The sequence below is a fragment of the Lactuca virosa genome, chromosome 5, assembly GCF_052849685.1.
Source record: "Lactuca virosa cultivar CGN04683 chromosome 5, Lactuca_virosa_CGN04683_v6, whole genome shotgun sequence".
Lineage (NCBI taxonomy): Eukaryota > Viridiplantae > Streptophyta > Magnoliopsida > Asterales > Asteraceae > Lactuca > Lactuca virosa.
In genome coordinates this window covers 94,062,307-94,085,858 of record NC_136430.1, presented here as the reverse complement: position 1 = coordinate 94,085,858, position 23,552 = coordinate 94,062,307, and the positions used below count along the sequence as shown (strand labels likewise).

General features: G+C 40.8%; 2 protein-coding genes and 1 non-coding gene across 3 annotated transcripts; 2 read left to right on the top strand and 1 right to left on the bottom strand.

Annotated features, from left to right (window-relative positions):
* The first annotated feature begins 9,549 nt into the window (after positions 1–9,549).
* Positions 9,550–10,633, top strand: LOC145116648 (uncharacterized). The gene is made up of 3 exons (XM_079052970.1): positions 9,550–9,962; positions 10,041–10,253; positions 10,342–10,633. Exons 1-3 carry the CDS (start codon positions 9,696–9,698, stop codon positions 10,399–10,401), a joined length of 540 nt encoding a protein of 179 aa, XP_078909096.1. The 5' UTR covers positions 9,550–9,695; the 3' UTR covers positions 10,402–10,633.
* A 2,510-nt stretch (positions 10,634–13,143) lies between these two features.
* Positions 13,144–14,331, top strand: LOC145112422 (deoxyuridine 5'-triphosphate nucleotidohydrolase-like). The gene is made up of 3 exons (XM_079048586.1): positions 13,144–13,524; positions 13,699–13,790; positions 13,887–14,331. The coding sequence occupies exons 1-3, from the start codon at positions 13,346–13,348 to the stop codon at positions 14,129–14,131; spliced, it is 516 nt and encodes a 171-aa protein (XP_078904712.1). The 5' UTR covers positions 13,144–13,345; the 3' UTR covers positions 14,132–14,331.
* A 173-nt stretch (positions 14,332–14,504) lies between these two features.
* Positions 14,505–14,576, bottom strand: TRNAE-UUC (transfer RNA glutamic acid (anticodon UUC)). The gene has a single exon. It is a non-coding gene; the product is annotated as a tRNA-Glu (tRNA).
* Between the last annotated feature and the right edge of the window lie 8,976 nt (positions 14,577–23,552).

The following is a 23,552-nucleotide window of genomic DNA, read 5'->3' as shown; positions in this document are numbered from 1 at the left end:
ACTTACCAATTTCAAATGTACAAGAGTAGATAACCTTTTACTCTTACATTTAACTAGTGTTAACAAACCCTCTTTAAGATATGTCACTCAAGTTACAATCTTGGAGTATGACTCTAAGAATTGTTTTGGAACGAAGTATGACTCATCTTTTTGATTTAACCATTTCAACAATTCATGACTCCTCTTCTTAGTCATAAGAATGCACTAAGATGACTTTAGAGGACCAATTGTGATATGGTATCTTAATCATTAAGATGATCATAAACATGATACTAAAGTACTCTCCCATCTTTTCAGATTTGAGAAACTTTTATCTTTCTGCCATACTTTGATTCTTCTTATTCGTTCTGTCTCACATTGAAACTTCTCCAATGCTACAGACTTATATTTAAACTTATAAGTATAACCATATTTACTGAACTTAAGTAAATCATGACGAATAGTCTTCTTGATCTTTTGTGGTGGACTTGACCAGTGCACAAGAATGTATACTCGATCCCTTAGTCCTTTCCTTATTCACATAAGGAATTAGTCTTAATTTTCCAAGCTGAAAGTTTTCATTCATCATACTATACAACTTGCATGATTCCAAGTTTCGGTCCAATTGAACCTTGGGTGATGAGAATCTTTCCTTATTTGGTAATATTAGACACTACCACAACCGAAAGAATCAAATCCATTTTTTCAATATTGCTATCAATGGAATCTTATAAGCAACAACTTTTCACAAATGCCATTGTAAGGATACTTAAAATAAATAAAATCAAAACCTTTTTCTTTTATTTTAAAACTTTGCGGAAAAACTTATCCTTACAATCCATATGAAAACCTTGTTGTTATCTATTCCTAAGCAATATAAATATCATAACTCTTAAGTAATAGCCCAAAATTCTGATCACCGAACCATGCGATTGAAATCCATCTTCGCGATCAGAATCAGCATGTACTTAATAGAGTTAGACAATGGACTTTACCTGAAGTAGAGCCAAACTTATTGACTTTAACATCCTTAGGTAAATTTGGCAGCTTCGTAACCATTGCCCCTTCCTTTGGCAATAGTTACCTATGGACCCTTGATAATGGGACTATCTCAGACTTCGCCTCTCTCTTTACCATTGGCTCAACCGAGTTGACTATGGCCGATCCCTTTCCATTGGGAAGAGAGAGCTTTACTGGATATCCAATGTCATCATTGTCAATGTCCATAGCGTTTTAGGAAGTTGATCTTAGCAAATAGATAAGATCATTAAGGGTCTTGTCTTAGTCTGTTTCATAGGATTCCCAAAAGAACTCACTATGTGACTTAGAAAGTAGTTGAGCCACCAACTTTCTCAAGACTTTGACACCCAACTCTCCCGGCTTGTCAATATGTGACTACATCTCCAAGATGTGATCACACCTAGACCTTGCCTTGCCAATAGGGCTTGAGTGACCTTAAACTTTTTAGGAACTTGTGGGTTAGGGAGAATAATTGGAGGAGGTGAAAGAAGTATGATATCCATGGGACATTATCTTCATTTAGGAAAGCTTGTTTCAAGAGATTTGGGAAGATCATAAATGTCTAGACCAGACATCTTTTTGGGAGATATTCAAGATAGTTGATTTAAAGTCCTTAATATGACACCCAATATGAAATATTAAGGCTAGGACCCAACAAACTATTTTATAACTTAGAAGAGGGATGCCGTAATCCAAGCTATAAAATATTTGAAGGTAGGTGAATGACGATTCACCAATTTCCACCATGAAAAACGAAATAATTTATTAGGTTTTAATTGGATTTGAAAGTCCTAGATCTTTGAGATTCATTGAACTGTTCAAAGGCATGTTTCAATCTCGAGTGTGCCCTTCAGGTTTTGTGACCGGGATGCCGAGGATCACAAAACAAGGTGTGAATAACCATGCAAATATACTTGGTACCCTTAATATTTACCCCTTAATCAGTGTGCCGGTTAACCACACACGCTCCACCGATACTATGATAAATATTAAGTTACCCTTTGCCTACCTTGTTAAGTCTAGGTTAGTGTGCCGGTTAACCACACACGCTCCACTAACGACTTAAGCAAAGTGCAAAGTGTAATTTCATGGGTTAGCACCAAATTCACATTTTCCTAAGTAACTAAGATTGGGTATTAATAAGAGTTTAGTTACTTAGTATTTATCATTAATACTTTTAATGAAAGGAGAATTATAGTCCTTGTCCTACCCGTTCGGCTAACGACCCTCCACCAGTCAAGGAAGCGGTGGGTGAGAGTGGACACCCATTAAACTGCCATTTTATAGGCAGTAACCTTATACCCCCCTTATAGACCGGCTTCGTGAATGAGGCCTACTAACGGTAAGACTGACTTTACTCTTATACATATATATAAATATTATTAACTTATAATATTATAAAGTATAAGGGTTGAATTTTAACTTTTAAAATTCTAAGGGCTAACTTGGAATTGAAGTATTCATAAGTGAAAACTTTTCAAATTCCAAAACTTGAGGGCAAGTTTTGAAACTATTCAAAACTAATTAATTCCATAACTTATGAGTTTAAAGTAGTTTTAATTAAAAAAAAAAAAACTCTTCAAGTTCCATAACTTGAGGACAAGTTATGGAAGACTTTAAACTAATTAATAAAAAAATAACTTTTTTTTATTGTAACTTATGGAACTAACTAAGGTTACACTTTTTTTTTTTAAATTTAATGAAGAGACTCTTGAACCTCCATAACTTGAGGACAAGTTATGGAGTCATAAAACCATTTAATTAGAACTAGACTCTTCATTTTGTAACCTTTGCCAACTTTTATGAGTTTTATGATTCTTAAATGTGACTTTTCATATAACTTGAGGACAAGTTACAAAACACACTTTGGAATCAACTCTTAGATTAAAATGGATTGAAAACAACTATTTCACACAACTTTTCTATTAATCTAAGAACCTCATAAGAACAAGATAATTCAAATCATCAATCTTCAAGAAATTAGCATGAACATACAAACTAATACAAATCTTGAAATTATGACAATTATCTTAGAAATTGGATTTAGCATGAACATTACCACATCAAAAACAAGTTTATAAGTCCAAAAACATCTTAGGGTAGTGTTCCTAGTCCAATTCCAGCCAAAACAATCGAATATATGCATCCAACTCGATTTTCAGCTACTTTTGCAAGTATAACAAGAAAACAAGCCTAGGCTCTGACACCACTGTTGGGTTATGAGCATTCTAACACTCCTAAGTGTACATGCAACCCTAAATACCTTGGATCTATGTTTTCTCTATTATACATACAATTATGAACATCCAAGGTATTATCCTAATCTAGCATACAAAATAATAAATATAACAAGATAGAATACATACCTCTTTGATGTAGAATGTCTTCATGAAGCTTGAGTGCCTAGTGCCCCAAGTGTGACACCTCAAATGGTTCACACAACACCAAATACACTTGGAATAACTTGAGAGAAACTTGAACACTCCTTGAAATCGTCTAGCCCTCACACTCACACATTAGTGCACGATTTCTTGAGCCATGGGATTCTTTTATATGGTGGCTATTAGGGTTACACCATGTAACTCATAACTTTACCCATTCCTTATGCTCCATGGATTTTAACCTCCATGGAGTATCCATGGGTCACCCCATGGACTTAGTCCAACATAAGGAATCTTAGATCACAAGCCCACATATATAAGAATGAATGATTTACACAATCAACCCATATATTTAATTAGTCTCCTTTTGATCACTTAATTAATTCCAAATTAATTCTTGATCAATACTAATTAAATAACCTTATTAATATATTAGAACTTATAATATATTAACCAACCTTAAGTGTTATTTCTCTCATTATAGTCTATCCAAATGCATGATGCCATGCAACCCAAATGGACCATGTCGGGTCGGGTCAAGTCTTACCAATTATAGTTATGGACTTAGACATTAATCCAACAACGATATGGTCACTATGAGTTTGTGGTGATGCCTTTCGGGCTCACCAATGCTCCAACCGCGTTCATGGATCTCATGAACCGTGTGTGAAGACCGATGTTAGATCGATCTGTGATAGTTTTCATTGATGACATCTTGGTCTATTCCAAGACTCGGGAGCAACATGAGGAGCACTTGCGGGAGGTGTTGGATACCCTGAGGAGGGAGAGCTTGTATGCCAAGTTCTCCAAGTGTGAGTTCTGGTTGCGCAAGGTGCAGTTTCTTGGGAACCTTGTCAACCAGAACAGGATTTCGGTCGACCAGGCCAAAGTGGAGGCCGTGATGAGGTGGGAGGTCCCGAGGTCTCCATCTGAGATTCGGAGCTTCCTGGGACTGGCAGGTTATTATCGAAGATTCATTCAGGACTTCTCCAAGATAGTCATGCCCTTGAACCGGTTGACAAGGAAAGTCGTTGTCTTTCGCTGGGGGCCTGAGCAGCAGGCCACATTCGAGATATTGAGACATAGGTTGTGCGAGGCGCCAATCTTAGCCCTGCCAGAGGGCGTGGAGGATTTTGTTGTGTATTGTGAGGCGTCCATCTCGGGTTTGGGCGCGGTATTGATGCAGAGGTGGCATGTTATCGCCTACGCTTCGAGGCAGCTGAAGCCTCATGAGGCGAACTATCCAACGTATGACTTGGAGTTGGGGGCAGTTGTTTTCACCCTCAATATTTGGCGTTATTACCTCTATGGGGTCCGTTGTACCATTTACATGAACCATAAGAGTTTGAGGTATCTCATGGATCATCCGAATCTGAACATGAGGTAGCGTCGGTGGCTGGATGTGGTGAAGGATTACGATTCTGAGATCCTCTACCACCCGGGTAAGGCCAATGTCGTGGCCGATGCGCTTAGCCGCAAGGCAGCGCCGATCAAAGACATCTGTATGAGGATGACGGTGGTGACTCCGCTCTTGGTGCGGATTCGAGAGGCCCAACAGGAGACTATGAAGGAGGAACATCGTAAGAGTGAGCGTATTGTGGGCCAGATTTCCTCCTTCGATTATGACAGCCACGGATTGTTGACACTACACCGTAGAGTGTGGGTCCCATTACATGGAGGTGTGCGCCAGGTATTGATGGAGGAGGCGCACAAATCCAGGTTTTCCATCCATCCCGGGGCGACGAAGATGTACAGAGATCTTCGTCCTGATTATTGGTTGCCCTGTATGAAGCGGGATGTAGCTTGGTATGTTGAGAGATGCCTGACCTGCAGGAAGGTCAAGGCTGAGCACCAGAGGCCTCACGGCAAGATTCATCCGCTGGACATCCCCATGTGGAAATGGGAAGATATTACCATGGATTTCATCACCAAGCTTCCCAGGACCGCTCGGGGAGTGGATTCGATATGGGTCATCATGGATCGGTTGACCAAGAGTGCCCATTTCATACCGATCCAGGAGAGCACTTCGGCCAAGAGGTTGGCCGACATTTATATTCGGGAGGTTGTGGCCTGACACGGAGTGCCAGTCTCCGTGATTTCTGACAGGGATGTGCGGTTCACTTCCAGGTTCTGGATGAAGTTTCATGACGAGCTGGGTACTCGTCTGCACTTTAGCACCGCTTTTCACCCGCATACGGATGGTCAGAGTGAGCGGACCATCTAGACTCTGGAGGATATGCTGCGGGCGTGTGTTTTAGACTTCGGAGGTAGTTGGGATACTTACCTTCCTTTGGCTGAGTTTTCCTATAATAACAACTATCATGCGAGTATTGACCGTCCTCCCTTCGAGATGTTGTACGGGAGGAAGTGCACGACCCCGATATGTTGGGGTGAGGTTGGCCAGAGGGTCATGGGGAGTACCGAAGTGGTACTTAAGACTACGGAGAGGATCCAGCAGGTGTGGAGCAGGATTCAGACTGCTCAGAGTCGGCAAAAAAGTTATGCCGACAGGCGTCGTTCGAACCTGGAGTTCCAGGTCGGGGATATGGTGCTCCTGAAGGTGTCGCCTTGGAAAGGCGTCATTCGGTTCAGGAAGCGGGGCATGTTGGGCCCTAGGCACATTGGACCTTTCAGGGTCGTCGCCCGGGTGGGCAAGGTGGCGTATAGGTTGGACCTGCCAGACGAACTCAGTCAGATTCATAGCACTTTTCACGTCTCCCAGTTACGGAAGTGTCTGGTGGACGATTCGGCAGTGATGCCTTTGGATAATATTCAAGTGGATGACAGCCTGAACTACATTGAATGGCCTGTGGCGATCCTTGACAGGAAGTCGAAGGATCTAAGGAACAAGAGGGTGGAGTTGGTGAAGGTGCAATGGCAGCACCGCAAGGGCTCGGAATGTACTTGGGAGCCGGAGGACGAGATGAGGGAGCACTACCCCGAGCTTTTTCAGGACCCAACAGCAGACTTCGAGGACGAAGTCTAAAATAAGTGGGGGAGATTTGTAACACCTGGTTCCTGGTACGTATTTAAACTCAAGTATTTGGTATTCTACTATAGGACTCGGCGAGTTGGAGGACCAACTCGTCGAGTAGACTCGATATTATGCGGGGTTTTAGTGATCTACTCGACGAGTCGGGGGACCGACTCGACGAGTAGGAGTTGTCTGTACAAAACCATAATATTTGGGTTTGCACCCTATTTAAACAACTTATAACACCACAAACCAGCCTCCATTGTCCCTCCCAACCTAGAGAAAACCCTAACTCGAAACCCTAGCCATTATTGTGTGTTCTTGAGCTTGTTGGTACCTTTTTGTATGTTTTTGAAGTTGGAAAGGAGGAAGGAAGCTTGGGAGTTCAAGTAGAAGCAAGAAGATCCAGGGGTTTTGCTCCATTCTCAGCTCATTCAAGGTAAAAAGCTGGAACCTTGACCATCTATCTCTTAGATTTTGATTTGGGGCTCTTTCTACCTTTTTTATGAGTTTAGAGAAGCTAAAATCGGATTTTGTGGGTGTGCTTGGAGTTGCACTCCAGATCCGGAGCTATTGGGGGTCCTTATGACATAAAGGTGCCAACTTTGTTGCCATAAGCACCCCATGCATCTTGTAGACTTCTTTTTATGGTCTTTTGAGTCAAAAACCCCATGCATGGACGTCAAGATTGGGACTTTACGTATGAAATGGACCCTAGGCGGTCAGATCTATAGTTTTGATGCATTAATACCCATTATAATTGATTGGATAGTTTTGATCATAAAGGTACTCGACGAGTCTCTTGGGTGACTCGGCGAGCGGGGTCTCTTCTTCCCCCAATGTCTTATGGAAGTGGTTTTGGTTGAGTGGAGGGGACACTCAACCTGTTAGGGGGTTTGTGTTGTACTGGAAGATCAAAGGACTCAACGAGTTCAAGAACGAACTCGGAGAGTTCAAGACAATGTCCCAACCACATGAAGATGGACTCGACGAGTTCAAGGAGAACTCGGCGAGTCATAGACTGAACACCTTCATATGGATGAAGATGAACTCGACGGGTTCAAGGACGAACTCGGCGAGTTGGTTGAAGATAGCCCGATGTGTTGTTGAAGGCGAACTCGTCGAGCTCTTGCTAGACTCTCGAGTAGGGACGGGATTATGACATTTTGTGGATATGGGGAATCAGCGAGTTGGTGGACCAACTCGGCGAGTCGATTCAACCAGATGTTGACTTTGACCAGATGATTGACCATCGACCAAGGTGTTAACCTTGACTTTGTCTTGGGCTTGAGTTGACCCTTGTAAGGGTTACAAGGATGAATTGATAAGTTAGAAAAGTTGTTGTGTAGGGATTGAGGATTCGAGGAGAGTTGGTTTTCATACCGGGATCAGTGCAGACACTACACGACTTTGAGGTGAGTCTTATCCTAGTAGGAGTGGGTCTACGGCCACAATGTCGGCCCACGAGTAAGAGTATTAGATAGAAGATTGTCTTTGTGATAATTATCTAGTGTTGATATGAGATATGTTTATTGTGCCTGATATGATTACTGTGCTTAATATGTTTATTGTGCTTGATATGTTTACTGTGCTTGATATGTGATTAGCAGTAGTAGGGGGTGAAATAGTCCCCGGTTACCGGTTGAAAGATACCGAATGGGAGGGTAGCTCCCAGTTACCGGTTGAAAGATACCGAAGGGGAGGTTAGTTTCCGGTTACCGGTTGAAAGATACCGAGGAGGAGCCCAACTCCTGGCTATGCCCGACAGTTACCGGTTGAAAGATACCGAAGATTATGCATTATTTGGTATGGGTATGATGGGGGAACTCACTAAGCTTTGTGCTTACGGCTTTTAGTTTTGGTTTCAGGTACCTCTTCATCTAAGGGGAAGGAGCCGACGGGGTAGCAACGCATCACACATTCACACATGAGATTCCGCATTTGAGAAACCTGGGATTGTACTATGATATTATACTATTCGCTAAAATGGTTTTGAGACTTGTGATTTGTGACTTTATGTTTGAAAGGATTTCAATGCTGTTTTCCGTTAGCTATTTTTACAAGTAATATACTTTAAAACCAAAAAAATTCGGTCTCGATTTTGGGATGTTACAACATCAATTTGAGTACCACTATAATATCTACTCTATGGTTGATTTATTTGTATATGTACATAAATTTAGAAGCTTGAGCCATTTATTTAGAACGACGACATTAACATTAAAAAACTAGCAAAAGGTAGGAATTACATATGAAGAGTTTGAAAAAAAGGAGAGTTCACCCACTCTAACCAATTAATACAAAACTTAGGATTTCTAGCTCTAATCCAAAAGAATGATTGAGACTGAATAGAATCTCAAATTTAAGACTTAGTAGGCACACGGTTGCTAAAAAGCAACTATTCCGAAAAGACCAAATAAACCAAAACATGGTCAAACAATCAACATCCAAACATTTTTTAACATTGTCGGCAAGACGTACTTGATCAATCCAAGCAACCCAATACTAAATAGAGCTAAAGATTAGAATGTCCAATTCCCATTAAGTCGCAAAAAGGTTCCACAAATCCACCGCAATGCCACAAGAAATGAAGATATGAATAGGACACCTCCGAGAGCCAATATCAATAATATTACATCAAAGTTTATAATTAATCTTTTACAATGTCAATTATGGTAGAGACTTAGCCTCTTAATATGGGAATGAGGATGCCATGGTTCGATCATTGGTGCTAACAAGAATTGGAGTATTAAGACTAACACCTAACCAGTCAAGCTGCCGTTCAAAAAAAAAGTATGACAGTTAAAGTAAATATGACTAAAAGTATATGATTTTTTTAATAGATATTTATCTAATTATATATTTTAAATTTATTATAAATTTAATAATTAATTTTATTTATAAAAAATTTAATATCGATATATTTATTTTTAATAATATATATTTGTATGTATTTTAACTTGAATATATTTATAACCTATCATTGATCATGTGTACACCAAATGCAACCCCTTCCAACATTGTCAATTCAAATTTTAATGCTATTTTAATTACATCACACATGTTATATTAAAAGGAAGAAAAAAAAAATCGAACAGTGCATAGCCGACACTATTGGACCGGCGCGTACGGCTTCCCCATCATTCCGTTCCGTCATCATTCTTCAAGCAGTCCACACTCAATTTGGGAATTTCCAACCACTCAATACGACCTTAATTTCACACCCACCTCTCCACTTCCTCACATTCATACTCACGGATTTTGATCAATCAGAACAACTTCTAGCAGTGATTCAGCTTCATTGATCGTCACAAAAAGAAATTTTCAGGTGGGAAAGAGAAATGAACGACGGGGATGCAGCAAAGAAGCTGGGGTCGCCGGTGGTGCTGGTGTCGGCTACATCTGCTACTGTTAACGGCATAAGTAGTGGTGGTGGTGGTTTGTTCAGCAAAACTCGATATAAGTTCTGGGCAATTGCTGCAATTTTGCTACTAGCTTTGTGGTCTATGTTCACCGGCTCCGTCACTCTCAAATGGTCCGGCGCCGGCAACATTAGCAACCCTCTCTCTGATTCCTTTGATTCCCCAGTCCGCGACCTCGACATCTTGGTATCAATCTCTCTCTCTTTCTCTACAAACACAATTTTGATTGAACTGAATCTGATCGAAATTCTGTGAATGATTTAGGAAGTTGAGGAGCGGGAGAAATTGGTGAGGAGGTTTTGGAATATCTACACACACAGCAGAACAACACGGTTGCCGAGGTTCTGGCAGGAGGCGTTTGAGGCGGCGTACGAGCATCTCACCAGCGACGTCGCCGGATCAAGAAACGCCGCCATTTCAGAAATCGCCAAGATGTCGTTAGTCTCCGTGGATGTCGAGCCATTGCCTCTCAACTCGGTTCGCTTTCTTTTAAACCTTAATCAATCATAAATCTACTCTGATTCAATCTCATTGGTTTTAAACAACACTTTTGCTTATTACACAGGGTTTTGGAGGAAGCAGGAAAAGCATGAGGCAAGGTGTTGTCAGGAAGAACACTGCATAAATCTTGCCCACCAACTGTTCGACCAAATGCCATGTAATAAAGTTTCAATTTTCCGAACAGATTACTACATCGTGAAGGCGTGTTTTAGTCGTTTCCAGCATAATAGCTGGAGATGTTGAGCTTCAAGCTGCAAATGCAGTGGTTGTACCAAAATTGTGAACAACATTTATAGTTTTATACATCATGTTATGATAAGAACAATGGGGTATTAAATATTAATGCTTGTTTCTTAGTGGGATTTTGAAGTAAAATTACATTCCTATGCTTTGAAACTTTACATACAGTTGATCAAATTTTGCATAATACTATAAACGTTAGGTATGAATGATGAATCAAAGCACGAAATCTTGTAATAATTTGGAAGTGTAGATTTATTGGGTGGTGGGTCTAGGGATGATGAATCCATGTGTATTTCACAACTTTTGTCGATCAAATTTTAGCATCTATGGAATTATTTTCTTTGTGAGGTTTTTCAAGTCAACCATTGTTTGTGTTACTTAGTTTAATAGATTATTTGTTTGATTAATTAATTGTTCATGTTTGTTAAGATGCTAAATAGATATAAACGAACGTAAGCATCCAAATCAAGAACCATAAACTCGGGACAAAAGTAAAAAATAGGTCATTTAGATAATCAAAACTAATAGTCAAATTAGAAAAAACTCATGTACAAAATAGTAAATGAGAGCAAAAAATGTATATCTGTTTGACGTTGATAAAGTTTGAAATAATAAACTTTGTTGATGGATGGATGTCACGGTGCTTTTAGCTTTTCATGATTCCATGACGTTTAATACATAGAACAAACACTAAAAATGTATTTATAAACTTTTACTTTAAGGAGTTTTTTTTTCTTTTTAAATATAAAGTTAGTAATAATTGAATTAAAGATATACATTGTCGAAGATATCTTTATCTGATAAATAATAGGACCAAATCATTTAATATTTCTTGAGATATTGATCTCAAATAATATTTTTATAATTATAGTTTTGAAAAAAGTTTGTATTGGTAGTCGGTAGATGTTGGTTGAATGATGTCATGTTGTTTTTCTTTATTCTCCTCTATATTTTGCAAAATGAGTTCTACATTCAAATAGACAAACACATAGAATATAATCTTAACTTATGTTAATACAAAACGGTATGATTTAATTTATATTAGACAAAAGTTCAAGCATTTTATGAGAAAAAAACATAAAACATTATTAGTTTATGTAATTAACAATCAAAGATGAGTAGCTAATTCTAATATTTTAGAATCCAAAATTTCATCTTTTTTTAAACGTCAAACTAATCTATTCATAATTATCATCACATATGTCTCAAATGAGACATGAACCAATAACTTCTCAAATTAGAGAGTAAATCCTTACCGCTAAGCCAAAAGTTTTTTGATATTCAAAATTCCAACTAAAACTTTTGCTATATGTGCCAACTCCATTTAAGAAGCAATTATACGGCAACAAACATTATAATGAAAGCTTACCATTCGATGAGCTATCACAAATTCATAATAGTACTTAGGTTTTCGACCAATTGGCTCTTTGAAAAAGTAGAACCGTTGAACAAATCAACATTCGACAACTAATACGTGTCAAGAAAACAATAAATAACTGTCAACAAGAACTAAGAACAAAGAAAGATACATACTTACAATTGAAATCTCAAATCCTGAAAACTTGTTAACTTAAAAATGGAGACCGCCACTCGCCAAATTCCAATTTCTTGATCTTGAATCATGATGTGATGTCGTAATGCTCAGAGTGATTGTTATAAAGGAAGAACGAGAGAAAGACGCTTTTATTGTAAAAAATGGGATTTGAAAAAACTTAGGCTTGTGAGATTTTTGAGACATTGTCTGCTTGAGGGGTGGCACGTAGAAGAATAGATAATTGTTGTGTTACGAATTCAGACAAATATGTTGGAAATTTGGTTTTAACCAATTTCTAAAAATGAGTTTTTTTATTTTATTTAATTTTTTTTGTATGAATTTCTAACTTTAAATATAATCAAAATGTAACAATTTTGTGTTATTCTCCTTATTTCGTTTTGATATATCACACGTGCAAACGAATTAAGGGTGAATGGAAAATTTTATGTTAAAGTGAGTTAATTATGTTTTCTTTTTTTTTTGTTTTATCCTACATGGGTGGAAGGATGAAAAGTGTCAGAGCCGGTCATTAGAATGTAAATAACCTCAAATGCCCAGGACAAGTAAGAGTAAAAGGGTCATATCGTTATTATAAGTTTTTATTTTTAAACAAATATATATAATATATAATAAAAAAAAAGGCTTTGTGCAGCTTCTTACTTTGTCCCCCTTTAACGCCCCCTGTAAAAAATGCAAATACGAGTCAGATTGGCTTTGATTCATTGAACTTGTGTGTAAGCGTTCATCTTGTGGGTACCAATGCATAGAAAAATTCAAGAACCTTTTTGCGAAACAATTTCAAACCTAAAAATAAGAATAAACTTTTTTGACAAAGAGATCTGCCACAAGTGAGTCGGAGTCCGGAGAAGTGTTGTGGGCTCGTTTACAGTGGGCCGAGGTTGGTTAGATGGGTTACACTTACTTACTCCTAATGTTATAAAATATTAAATAGTTATCCAAATCCGAAAAACTGGATTTATGTGTATATGCGAATTTCAGTAATTTGGGATACAAAAATTATAGAAAAGCCATATTTCTTTATAATATGCTTTATATTTATTTATAAATCCATAGAGGGGGTGCGTATATGATTATGCACATTAGGAAGATGATAGCTCTCGAGTAAACATGGCGGGAATTCTTGGCGCCATACGACATACTCTTATCTTTTAGGAGAGACTATTTCATCCCTTATAAACCCTACCCCCATCACCATAACCCTTTTCATCCATTTCGTTCTCCCATCTCCAATCGCTCATCAAAATCATCATCCTTTAGGCTAATTTCAGCCATGTCAAACATCAACAACATCCCTGACATCGAAGGACCTGCCCCAAAGGTTCAGAAAATCGACGATCGGAACGGAAGCTCCGACCACCAACTACCTTTTTTCAGAGTGAAGAAGCTATCGGAGAAAGCTGTTTTGCCTGCAAGAGGTTCGTCTCTTGCCGCTGGTTACGATCTTTCAAGGTACGTGACGTTAATTGCCGCAATCAAAACCTACTTTTCATCTACTTGTTATTGTTTCTATTCAGGAAAGCTATACAAGTAGTAATGAAATTAACTTATGTTGGATTAGAATGAAATCGAATTTGATAGTTCATATGATTTTGTTAACCTTATTTGGATTTGTGTTCGATCCAGTGCAACAGACACTAAAGTACCAGCGAGAGGCAAAGCACTGATTCCCACAGATTTATCCATAGCAGTACCAGAAGGAACATATGCTCGAATTGGTATGCATTTGTGCTTCTCTGGTTGAATACTTTCTTAAAAACAAGATCCATAGCTGTATAATCATTAACGTATTTATCATTATGATTGTTTTGAAGCTCCAAGATCCGGTCTAGCATGGAAACATTCCATTGATGTTGGAGCAGGTGTGATTGATGCCGACTACAGGGGTCCGGTTGGGGTGATCTTGTTCAACCATTCCGATAATGATTTTGAAGTGAAAGCGGGTGATCGAATTGCACAGTTGATTATCCAGAAGATCATCGTACCAGAAGTCATGGAGGTTGATGATCTTGATTCAACAGTAAGAGGCGTGGGTGGGTTTGGATCAACTGGAGTTTAACATTTCATACAAGTAATTATTCATTAGGAAATAGGAAATGTTGTTCAATTTGGCTCCTAGATTTTGGTAGTTTACTTGGTTGCCTAATATGGCTGTTTTATGGATGGAGCATTTTGTCGAACAGTTGGTGGGTATGTGAAAAAGCCTCGAGTTGTCTTATTTGATATTTTTCACTGCTATATATTGGAGAACTTGAGAAATTATTCTTGCAACTGTTTAACATGATGTTATCGAAACAAAAATCGTTATACTACTCAACAAATCAAACCAAAAAATTAGAGTTCTATCTTATAAAACATTAAAACTGAAAAAGTAAACAACTAAATGAGTATATAATGTATGGGAAAAATATGTCTTTCTGTTATAAAAAAGGTTCCATTGCCGGGAATCGAACCCGGGTCTCCTGGGTGAAAGCCAGATATCCTAACCGCTGGACGACAATGGAATTGCTGACAGTATTTCTCAAAAATAATTAATATATCACATACTCTTTGTTGCAGAAAGTTAAAATTTGAAAACACTTTTGCCTTGTGGTCTTTTCATTAATAAATCAACGAAAATTTGAAATTTTGAGAATTGGTCGTCAAATAGGATTTTAAGGTGCCCTATTTAAGGTGCAAATAGGGGTATGTATGGGGCGGTTTGGTTCGGTTATTGGTCAAAACTGAACCATAACCATTATGATTGGTTAATGTATTTTGGTAGCCATTGGGTATAGTTAATATTGGTTATGGTTAATGGTTTTTGTCGGTTAACGGTTTTGGTTAATGGTTAATATTGGTTAACCATAATCTTCAAAATAATATAAATGACGAAAGTATATTGACATAAAAAATGAAAACAGAATACAAAAAAGTCATCGACGCCAATGTTTGTAACCTAGCTTATAGTAATAGAATAAAATGTATACATTTGATACTCAGAGTGAGATAACACATAGTCACATTCAAAATAAAAAACATTCAACAAAAATATAAAACTTTAAAAAAATGACATTAATAATTTCATATATTGATAATTGATATTAACATTAAAATAAAGTCAAAAAATCATACACATTCAATACGATTAAATAAAAAACTATAAAATAAAATAGCCAAACATTTATATTATTTGTTATTTGGATAAAAAAATCCAATCACTCATATACATTCAATGTGATTAAGTCAAAAAAATCATTCGAATAGGTCTATAAAGTCAAAGCAATATTTGATTAGGATTAACGGTGTAAGAAACATCCATTTAGGATTATGAGTGTGAAGATTAAACTAATTGTGAATAATGCTTACAAATTGTAGAATTAGCCGATTAGGAATTACAACATTAATGAATAATCTAACTATTGGCATGATTGGAAGATTGTGTGTGTCTGCGTGATCAGCCTTTTATGGTTTGATTGTTCGTTCGTCTCCTGATAAGTGAGGATTAATGAATTATATTTTGGAATTTTAATGGGTCTTAAATAACTTTTACTATATTATTTTATATATAATCTATAACTTTTATATATTAAAATATAAAGTTAGCGGTTCGGTTAATAATGGTTCGGTTAACCTATAAAACCATAACCGAACCGTTAGTTATCGGTTAACAAAAATTAGAAACCGAACCAACGGTTTTTAAAATGGTTCGGTTATTATGGTTCGGTTATATCGGTTAATTTGGTTTTGGTTCGGTTTTTCGGTTATTATGCTCACCCCTAGGTGCAAAGATGTTTAATTACAATATTATCGACGATGATTCAAAACTTGTAAGATTTGAGTCCAAGAATGTTGAAAAGATGCAATGGTTGTATTTTCACTTCTTTTTCAAATCATGGTAAATTATCTTGTACTTTATGAAGTACAAATAGTAACTTACTTGGACATATATCCTTTTCGTTTTACAATAGGGTCAATGACTTAGGTTGTGTTTGGAGTGCCACAGCTAGCTGATAAGCTAGCTTATTTTTTTGAGCTTTTTTATATTTTCATGTTAGTTTTTTTTAAAAGCTACTCAGACTAGCTTTTTAGGAGCTTTTTTAAAATTTTACCAAATATACTCTTTAATTAATTATAGAATCACATTCTCTGAAATGTCATTATGTAATTTTATATATTTCAACTAACTTTTCAGCTAGTTTTACCAAACATTATTTTTTATCAGCTAGCTTTCAGCTATCAACTAGCTTTTTATTTAACAACTAGCTTTTCAGCTATCAACTAGCTTTTCAGCTAACAGCTAGCTTTTCAGCTAGTACGCCAAACATGCAAACATAGCCTCATAACGATAACAAACTTTGTGCATACCACTAAACTTGTTTATAATGTTCAAAATATCACTATCACCGAGTATCAAAGACATCAGTAGCCCTTGTGATGTAAGGGATAGCTGAGAAAAAAGGGGTGACGTGTGGAATGAGTTTATGTAATGTTGTAACATCCCAAGTTCAGGGATATAAGTTCGGGGTGCTATGCGTAAATAAAGGAGTAGACTCGACGAGTAGGTGTCTTAACTCGTCGAGTCGGAGCTGGTTTTGGTCACGTGTTAAGTGACCATCTCGCCGAGTCAGCGGCTGGACTCGACGAGTTGGTGCTGGGAAGAGAAAACCCTAATTTTAGGGTTTGCACCCTATTTAAAGGACCTTAATTCCTCACCTCAGCCCCCTTATCACCCCTTGACGTCCAGAGGCAGCCCTAACCGATCCAACCCCCCCCCCCCATTTTGAGTGTGTGAAGGAGGGAAAGTGTGTTTTGAAGCAATTGCAAGAAGAAGGCTTGGAGTTTAAGAAGATTTGTTCATAGAGGAGCTGGTGGATTTGATCTCTCTGCTCAGTGGCATCAGTCTGAAGGTAATAAGTTGTTACCTTGACCTTGTTCTTTCTAGATCTCTTCATGTTCAAGGTTAGGGCTTTTATAGCATGGGTGATATTTATTTTCGGGTATGGGCTAAGATCTGAAGTTGCAACTTCAGATCTGAGCTCATCTTGGACTCTAGAGCCATAAAGTCTCCCGCTTTGGCAAGCATGAACCATTCCTTTGAGTTAAACTCCATTTCAAGTTTAGTTTTGGCATTATGAGTCATTAAAGCCTTGCATGCACGTAAAGTTTGCAACTTTACGTGATAAACGTGCATTGGGAAGCTGGATCTACAATTTGGAGCCTTAGCATGGATTAAAATCATCTGTATGAAGAAATGACCGAAGAGACTCGACGAGTTGTATGAACGACTCGGTGAGTCCGATGAAGATTGTCGTAGACTCGGCGAGTTGTATGAACGACTCGGCGAGTCTGATGAGGGTTGTCGTGGGCTCGGCGAGTCAGTCGAGTGACTCGACGAGTCAGCGAGGGTTTTCCCAACCTTTGATTACGTTTAGACACGACGATTTATATAGGGAAAACTCGGCGAGTTGGCCAAGGAGTTTCGCCCACTAACCCTAGGAACTCGACGAGTCACGCGAGTGACTCGGCGGGTTGGCAAGTAATGCAAGGAACTCGGCGAGTAGCTAAGGGTACTCGACGAGTTAAGGTCAACATGGACTGTTGACCTTGACAGTTGACTTTGGCTTTGACCAAGGGTTGATCAGTTGACTTCTGAGGGTATTTTGATAAATTGGATATTTATAGCAATGGACATTGGTGAATATAGGTGTCAGAGTTGGAGCTACATTTGGAGGAGCTTGACACTACCTTCCGAGCTATTTGCGAGGTGAGTTATCCTCACTATTTCAACAGGGTCTAAGGCACCAAGGCCGACCCTTTCTTGGATTATATACTTGTATTTGTTTGATATGCTCATTGACCTGTTAGATCGGCGTCCTTGTTATTAGGATGGTATTATGTTAGTGACCTGGTTTAGGTCAGTATCCTGGTATATAGGATGATGCTATGTTTGTGACCGGTTAGGTCGGTATCCTGGTTAGGTTGTTGCTATACTATATGATCTGCTAGATCGGTTTGTTTCTCTATGGACTGTTATGTGATTATCTGTTTATGTGCGCATGATTGTTTGGTATGGGGGTTGGGTTGAGGCGGGTCCTGCTTCGTGCTGTAGGTCAACATACCCAGGGCGGACCGGATAGACTGCAGACCCGGGAGGGCACATAGTCAGGCCAAAGGCTCGGCAAGCAGTCCGGATAGGCTGAAGGCCCCACGAGGGCGGACCAGACGTGCCGAGGCTCGGAGAGTGGACCAGATAGACTGAAGGCCCGGTACGGGCGGTCCAGTCATACTGTAGACTCAGAGAGTGGACCAGGTAGACTGAAGGCTCGGTGTGGGCGGACCAGTCGCATTGTAGACTCGATATGTATGGTTGTTCTGTATTGGATATATGATATGTTATGGTTATATGAGGTTGGTATTTTGGAGGTAACTCACTAAGCCTTCGAGCTTACATTTATCGATTATTGTTTCAGGTTCAGCGGCTGACCGCGAGAAGGCGAAGGCGTGACCGTACACTTCCTCGATTTATGATTATGATTTCTGGGAACTCTGATATTAAACTATTTTGGAAACCTTTTGTAATAACTATTGGTATCTTCAATGTTTTAAAAGTTTAAATTTGGCACGAATTTTATGGGTGTGACAAGTTGGTATCAGAGCCTTGGTTTGAGTGAATTGGAGGAACACTCATGTGAATCCAGTCTCAAATCAAGGAAAGATTTTCAAAATGACTTTAAATGGTTTTCAAAATAATTAAAGGAGGATGCGGAGTGTACGATCAGCCGGAGCCAGTAAGTAGACCCCAAAATACCATACTGTTACTTGATATTGTGATATGTTAGAACAGCATGCTAGTACTAGGCTAGGGATCTTCAGGAATTGCAAGATAGAATTGCCTGATTGTATGGTGCCTGTTAGCCTAGGGTTTTCCTTATATGAGATTGACATCATTACTGTAGTTACTTGTGTATGCATCACAGTTGTATATAATTAAGATCTTATAGTCTGAGAATGTTTGATCTGGCCTTATGTTATGTTCTTATTGATTAGGGCTTAGGGTAGGATTGGATATTCGAAAGTCTATAGGGTCCAACGTTATGTATGGCTAGCATACACTAGTGCTGCAGGGGTTGATGGAAGTTTCATGGATGGGTGGGTAGTGAAGGGCCGGGAGGCCAGTTATGAGATATTTAGTATTTCCTCTAGGAGTGAAGATTGTTAGGGTGTTGTGATGATACTTGGGACAAATATGGGTAGGTGTGGAAGGTAGTATGGGCCCATACTACTGAAAGCACAGGACCCATACCGTATCAAGGAAGTCACAACCCCTAGGGTATTCGGTTGGGAGTTGGTTCCTGGGCTTGTTATGAGGAGTATCTAATATCCTTTGGTTATGTTTTCAGTATGGTGGTTACACGACGATTCGTGGCTGAATCCGGGTCAGGATCAGGAGAGGATGGACAGGAGGCGCCGGCAACGCCTGAGACTATCAGCCAGATGAGGGCAGACGAGATGGATGACAGGATCCGAGAGATCCTGCATGATGAGGTTGCTGCTATGTTCCGGGCTCAGTTGCCGGAGATGTTTGGGTCTATCAAGACCGCCATGGTCGAGTACTTTGATGAGCGCTATGCAGCCCTTTCGGAGGCGGCTGTCGCGGCAGCTACTGCAGCTGTATCAGCGGCAAGGGTAGGAGCCGGTCGGGCTTTTCAGTATCGGGACTTCGATAATACGAAGCCCCCGACTTTCGATGGGATTCAGGACCCGATCATAGCCATGAGGTGGCTATCAGACATTGAGGGATGCTTGTTCACATGTTCTTGCCCGACTGACCAGAAGGTCAGGTGTGCCCTGAACATGTTGAGGTCCGGGGCGAAGGATTGGTGGTGGTTGATGACGAGATCTTATTCGGATGAGCAGAGAGCGGCAGTTTCTTGGGATCGGTTTAGGGAGATGTTCTGCTCTCGCTATATCCCTCGGGTTGAGTGTGAGCGGCTAGCTCAGGAGTTTTTGGAGTTGAGACAGGGTACGGAGTCGGCGACGGAGATCACCCGGATGTTCACTGAGAGGGCGATGTTTTGCCCGGAGTTCGCTTCCGAGCAGGCTCAGATGACGCGTTATCTGAGCATGCTCAAGACTGACATCAGACAACTTGTTGCTACCCAATGATGTGATACGTTGCTGGAGTTACAGGAGGCCCCTAGGCGGCGTAAGCTAGAGATTGAGTTACAGATGAGAGAGCAGAGGCAGGCCCCGGTGCAATCGCAGCCGGCGCCAAAGCGGTCCAAGACCGTTGATTCTAGGGTTGGAGGACAGAGCAAACGCGCTTCTGAGAAGTGTGGGAAGGGTCATTTCGGAGTTTGTAGGTCCGGTGGTGCGTGTCGCAAGTGTGGAAAGGAGGGGCACTATGCGAGGGATTATCGCCAGTTGGCCCCGGTTCAGGACATGAGGATCTGCTATCACTGCCATCAGGTTGGTCACGTGAAGACCAACTGTCCACAGCTTGTTGCTAGACCGGTGCAGGCTCCAGCGCTGGCTACATTGAGGATTACTGGCAGGGGACAGGGTAGAGCAGAGCCCCCAAGGGCTCGGGGACGTACCTTCCAGCTTACGGCAGAGGAGGTCGGGACAACGCCAGATGCAGCTGCTGGTATGTTTCTATCCGTATCTTATTGTTTAAAATTCTATTGCGAATTTTCCATCCCTTTCTGCATATGGCATAGGAGAGTTTGAGGAGTTTTGTATCAAGAAGCCATAGACGGTTAAGATTCAGGGATGTTTGAGAATGGGAGGTTAGGATATAGGATCACCATTCCAGGGCTAGAGACTGTGAATTGGAGAGGCAGAAGTGTTCAGCTGGGGTTCAGATTCTTTCGAAGTTCGGTTGCTCCACGCCTGGAGAGTGGTTCTGCGGAGACTCTTCGTTTCAGGATTCATCGTTCTATGGGAAGTATGGAAATTCTTGGCTTGGACGGTTAAGTAGAATTATGATCTTGCCACTAGTAGGTAGTGGTTAGTGTCCCAAGTGGGGGAGAATTAGAAATTTTCAGAGGGAGCATCGATCAGTGAGGGTTAGGTTAGCTGCCAGGGTAGGTCAGTACTTCAGCACGCGTATGCGGGATTTCAACGTATGTGGAAGATACGCAAGTCAGGGATCAGACCACGGTTTTTCCGAGAGGATGAACGATCGACATGAGGCCTAGGGTTAAGCCGGGGTGATAGTCCGCATAATGGATCAGGAGTTCGAAGCCCTAAGTGGGTGAGAACAGGTTGCATAGGAGAGAGAGCACCAGGAGAGATGGTCCAGGGAGATGCTCGACAGTTTAGAGCGGTCCGGATAGACTGAAGGCCAGTGGGGCGTACCAGTCAGGCCGAAGGCTCGGGGAACGGTGCAGACAGGATGAAGGCCCGGAGAGGCGGTCCAGACATGCTGAAGGTTCTGAGAGTGGTCCAGATAGGCTGAAGGCCTGGTGAGGCGGTCCAGTCATGCTGAAGGCTCTGTATATGTTTGTAGATCTATGTTCGGGTATTGAGTAGGCTGCTACGCTATAGCAATCAATAGGTCTGTTCCAAGTATTGAGCACTCTATTGGAGTCGGATGAGGACTCCGGTGTATTTTGGCTGATTGGAAGTTGTTATTAGAGGACAGAATGAGTTCAAAGGATCTTTGTGATCTATTTAGTTCAAAGTGTCGCCGAGGTTACATCTTCTTAGATCGGGTAATACTCCAGTTGGGGACTGAGAGTGGATCCGAATGATTATCCGTTAGTTTTGGGAAGGTTTGAGATTACAACGTTCAATAGAGAAGCGGGTTTTGGGACAGGAGGTTAGCGGACCAGGGCGGTCCGGATAGACTGAAGGCCTGGTAATGCGGCCCAGTCGGAACAAACGACCGGCGAGCGGACCAGGGAGGCTGTAGGCCCTGAAGGGCGGTCCAGTCATGCCGAAGGCTCGGTGTACGATAGTTTTGTAATCTATGAAGGCACCGAATTGTCGCAGCAGCAGGTAATCTGCGGTCTTGTTTTGGTGAGAACCTCGAATTATCAGGATTGGGTGTAAGTGGTTTGGAAGTAACAACTGTTCAGTAGAGTTGGCTGTTGGGAAGTCAGACCGATTTCGGGATTCCAGGATTCAGGGTGCCGGAGCGCGTTCGAATGAATGTTCTGTAAAAGTTCAGGGGAGTTGTACTCGGTTGTGTCGAACCAGGGGATTGTGGAGGAGACGTAAGGATGGATCCTTGGATCTCCAGTTATGAGTAGACCCGAGTTAGGTTCACGAGGGTATTCCATCCTAGAGACGACTGGACCCGTCGTAGTCGTACCTGGTATTCCAGCCCGAGGCTGATTGGGCCAGGTATGAGTGTTTACGTGATAGAGCTGGTTGTTCATGGGAGTTGCCCGGAAGCTGAAGGATGCATCATCCTGTCAGCGCAGGAAGGGACTAGATTCAGGAAGGGTACATGATGAGTTTCCAATATTGCAAGTTACTCGGGTTATCGCCAGCTTTGGAAAGGGGAAGATAGATTAGTTCTGTGGGAGAGCCCAGTGAATGATAGTAGTACCTAACTTTCGCAAGTCACAGAAGTGTATTCATGACAGGAAGGTGGCAGTATCATCGGGTGATACTTAGATTGATGTGTGCTAATAATAAGGAGAAGAGGCCGGTGGCCGGCTTGGAGCGTTAGGCAGGGATCCTACTCAGGAAGGAGTTGCCGTAGAAAAGATGCGGTGGTAGAGTCTGAAGAGACCTGAGTTGGCTGGGTGGTCGGAGGCTGCAATGCAGGAGTGTTAACCCAAACCGTGTACTGCAGCGGGCTTCGAGGACGAAGCCTAATTTAAGTGGGGGAGAGTTGTAACATCCCAAGTTCAGGGATATAAGTTCGGGGTGCTATGCGTAAATAAAGGAGTAGACTCGACGAGTAGGTGTCTTAACTTGTCGAGTCGGAGCGGGTTTTGGTCACGTGTTAAGTGACCAACTCGCCGAGTCGGCGGCTGGACTCGACGAGTTGGTGCTGGGAAGAGAAAACCCTAATTTTAGGGTTTGCACCCTCTTTAAAGGACCTTAATTCCTCACCTCAGCCCCCTTATCACCCCTTGACGTCCAGAGGCAGCCCTAACCGATCCAACCCCCCCCCCCCCATTTTGAGTGTGTGAAGGAGGGAAAGTGTGTTTTGAAGCAATTGCAAGAAGAAGGCTTGGAGTTTAAGAAGATTTGTTCATAGAGGAGCTGGTGGATTCGATCTCTCTGCTCAGTGGCATCAGTCTGAAGGTAATAAGTTGTTACCTTGACCTTGTTCTTTCTAGATCTCTTCATGTTCAAGATTAGGGCTTTTATAGCATGGGTGATATTTATTTTCGGGTATGGGCTAAGATCTGAAGTTGCAACTTCAGATCTGAGCTCATCTTGGACTCTAGAGCCATAAGGTCTCCAGCTTTGGCAAGCATGAACCCTTCCATTGAGTTAAACTCCATTTCAAGTTTAGTTTTGGCATTATGAGTCAT

What these genes read in the sequence shown, in the direction of transcription:
- LOC145116648 (XM_079052970.1), top strand. Translation starts at nt 9,696, where the DNA reads ATGAACGACGGGGATGCAGCAAAGAAGCTGGGGTCGCCGGTGGTGCTG. An exon ending in TCCGCGACCTCGACATCTTG is followed by an intron (nt 9,963 to 10,040) that starts GTATCAATCTCT and finishes TGAATGATTTAG; the next exon opens with GAAGTTGAGGAGCGGGAGAA. An exon ending in AGCCATTGCCTCTCAACTCG is followed by an intron (nt 10,254 to 10,341) that starts GTTCGCTTTCTT and finishes CTTATTACACAG; the next exon opens with GGTTTTGGAGGAAGCAGGAA.
- LOC145112422 (XM_079048586.1), top strand. Translation starts at nt 13,346, where the DNA reads ATGTCAAACATCAACAACATCCCTGACATCGAAGGACCTGCCCCAAAG. An exon ending in GCTGGTTACGATCTTTCAAG is followed by an intron (nt 13,525 to 13,698) that starts GTACGTGACGTT and finishes TGTTCGATCCAG; the next exon opens with TGCAACAGACACTAAAGTAC. An exon ending in AGGAACATATGCTCGAATTG is followed by an intron (nt 13,791 to 13,886) that starts GTATGCATTTGT and finishes ATTGTTTTGAAG; the next exon opens with CTCCAAGATCCGGTCTAGCA.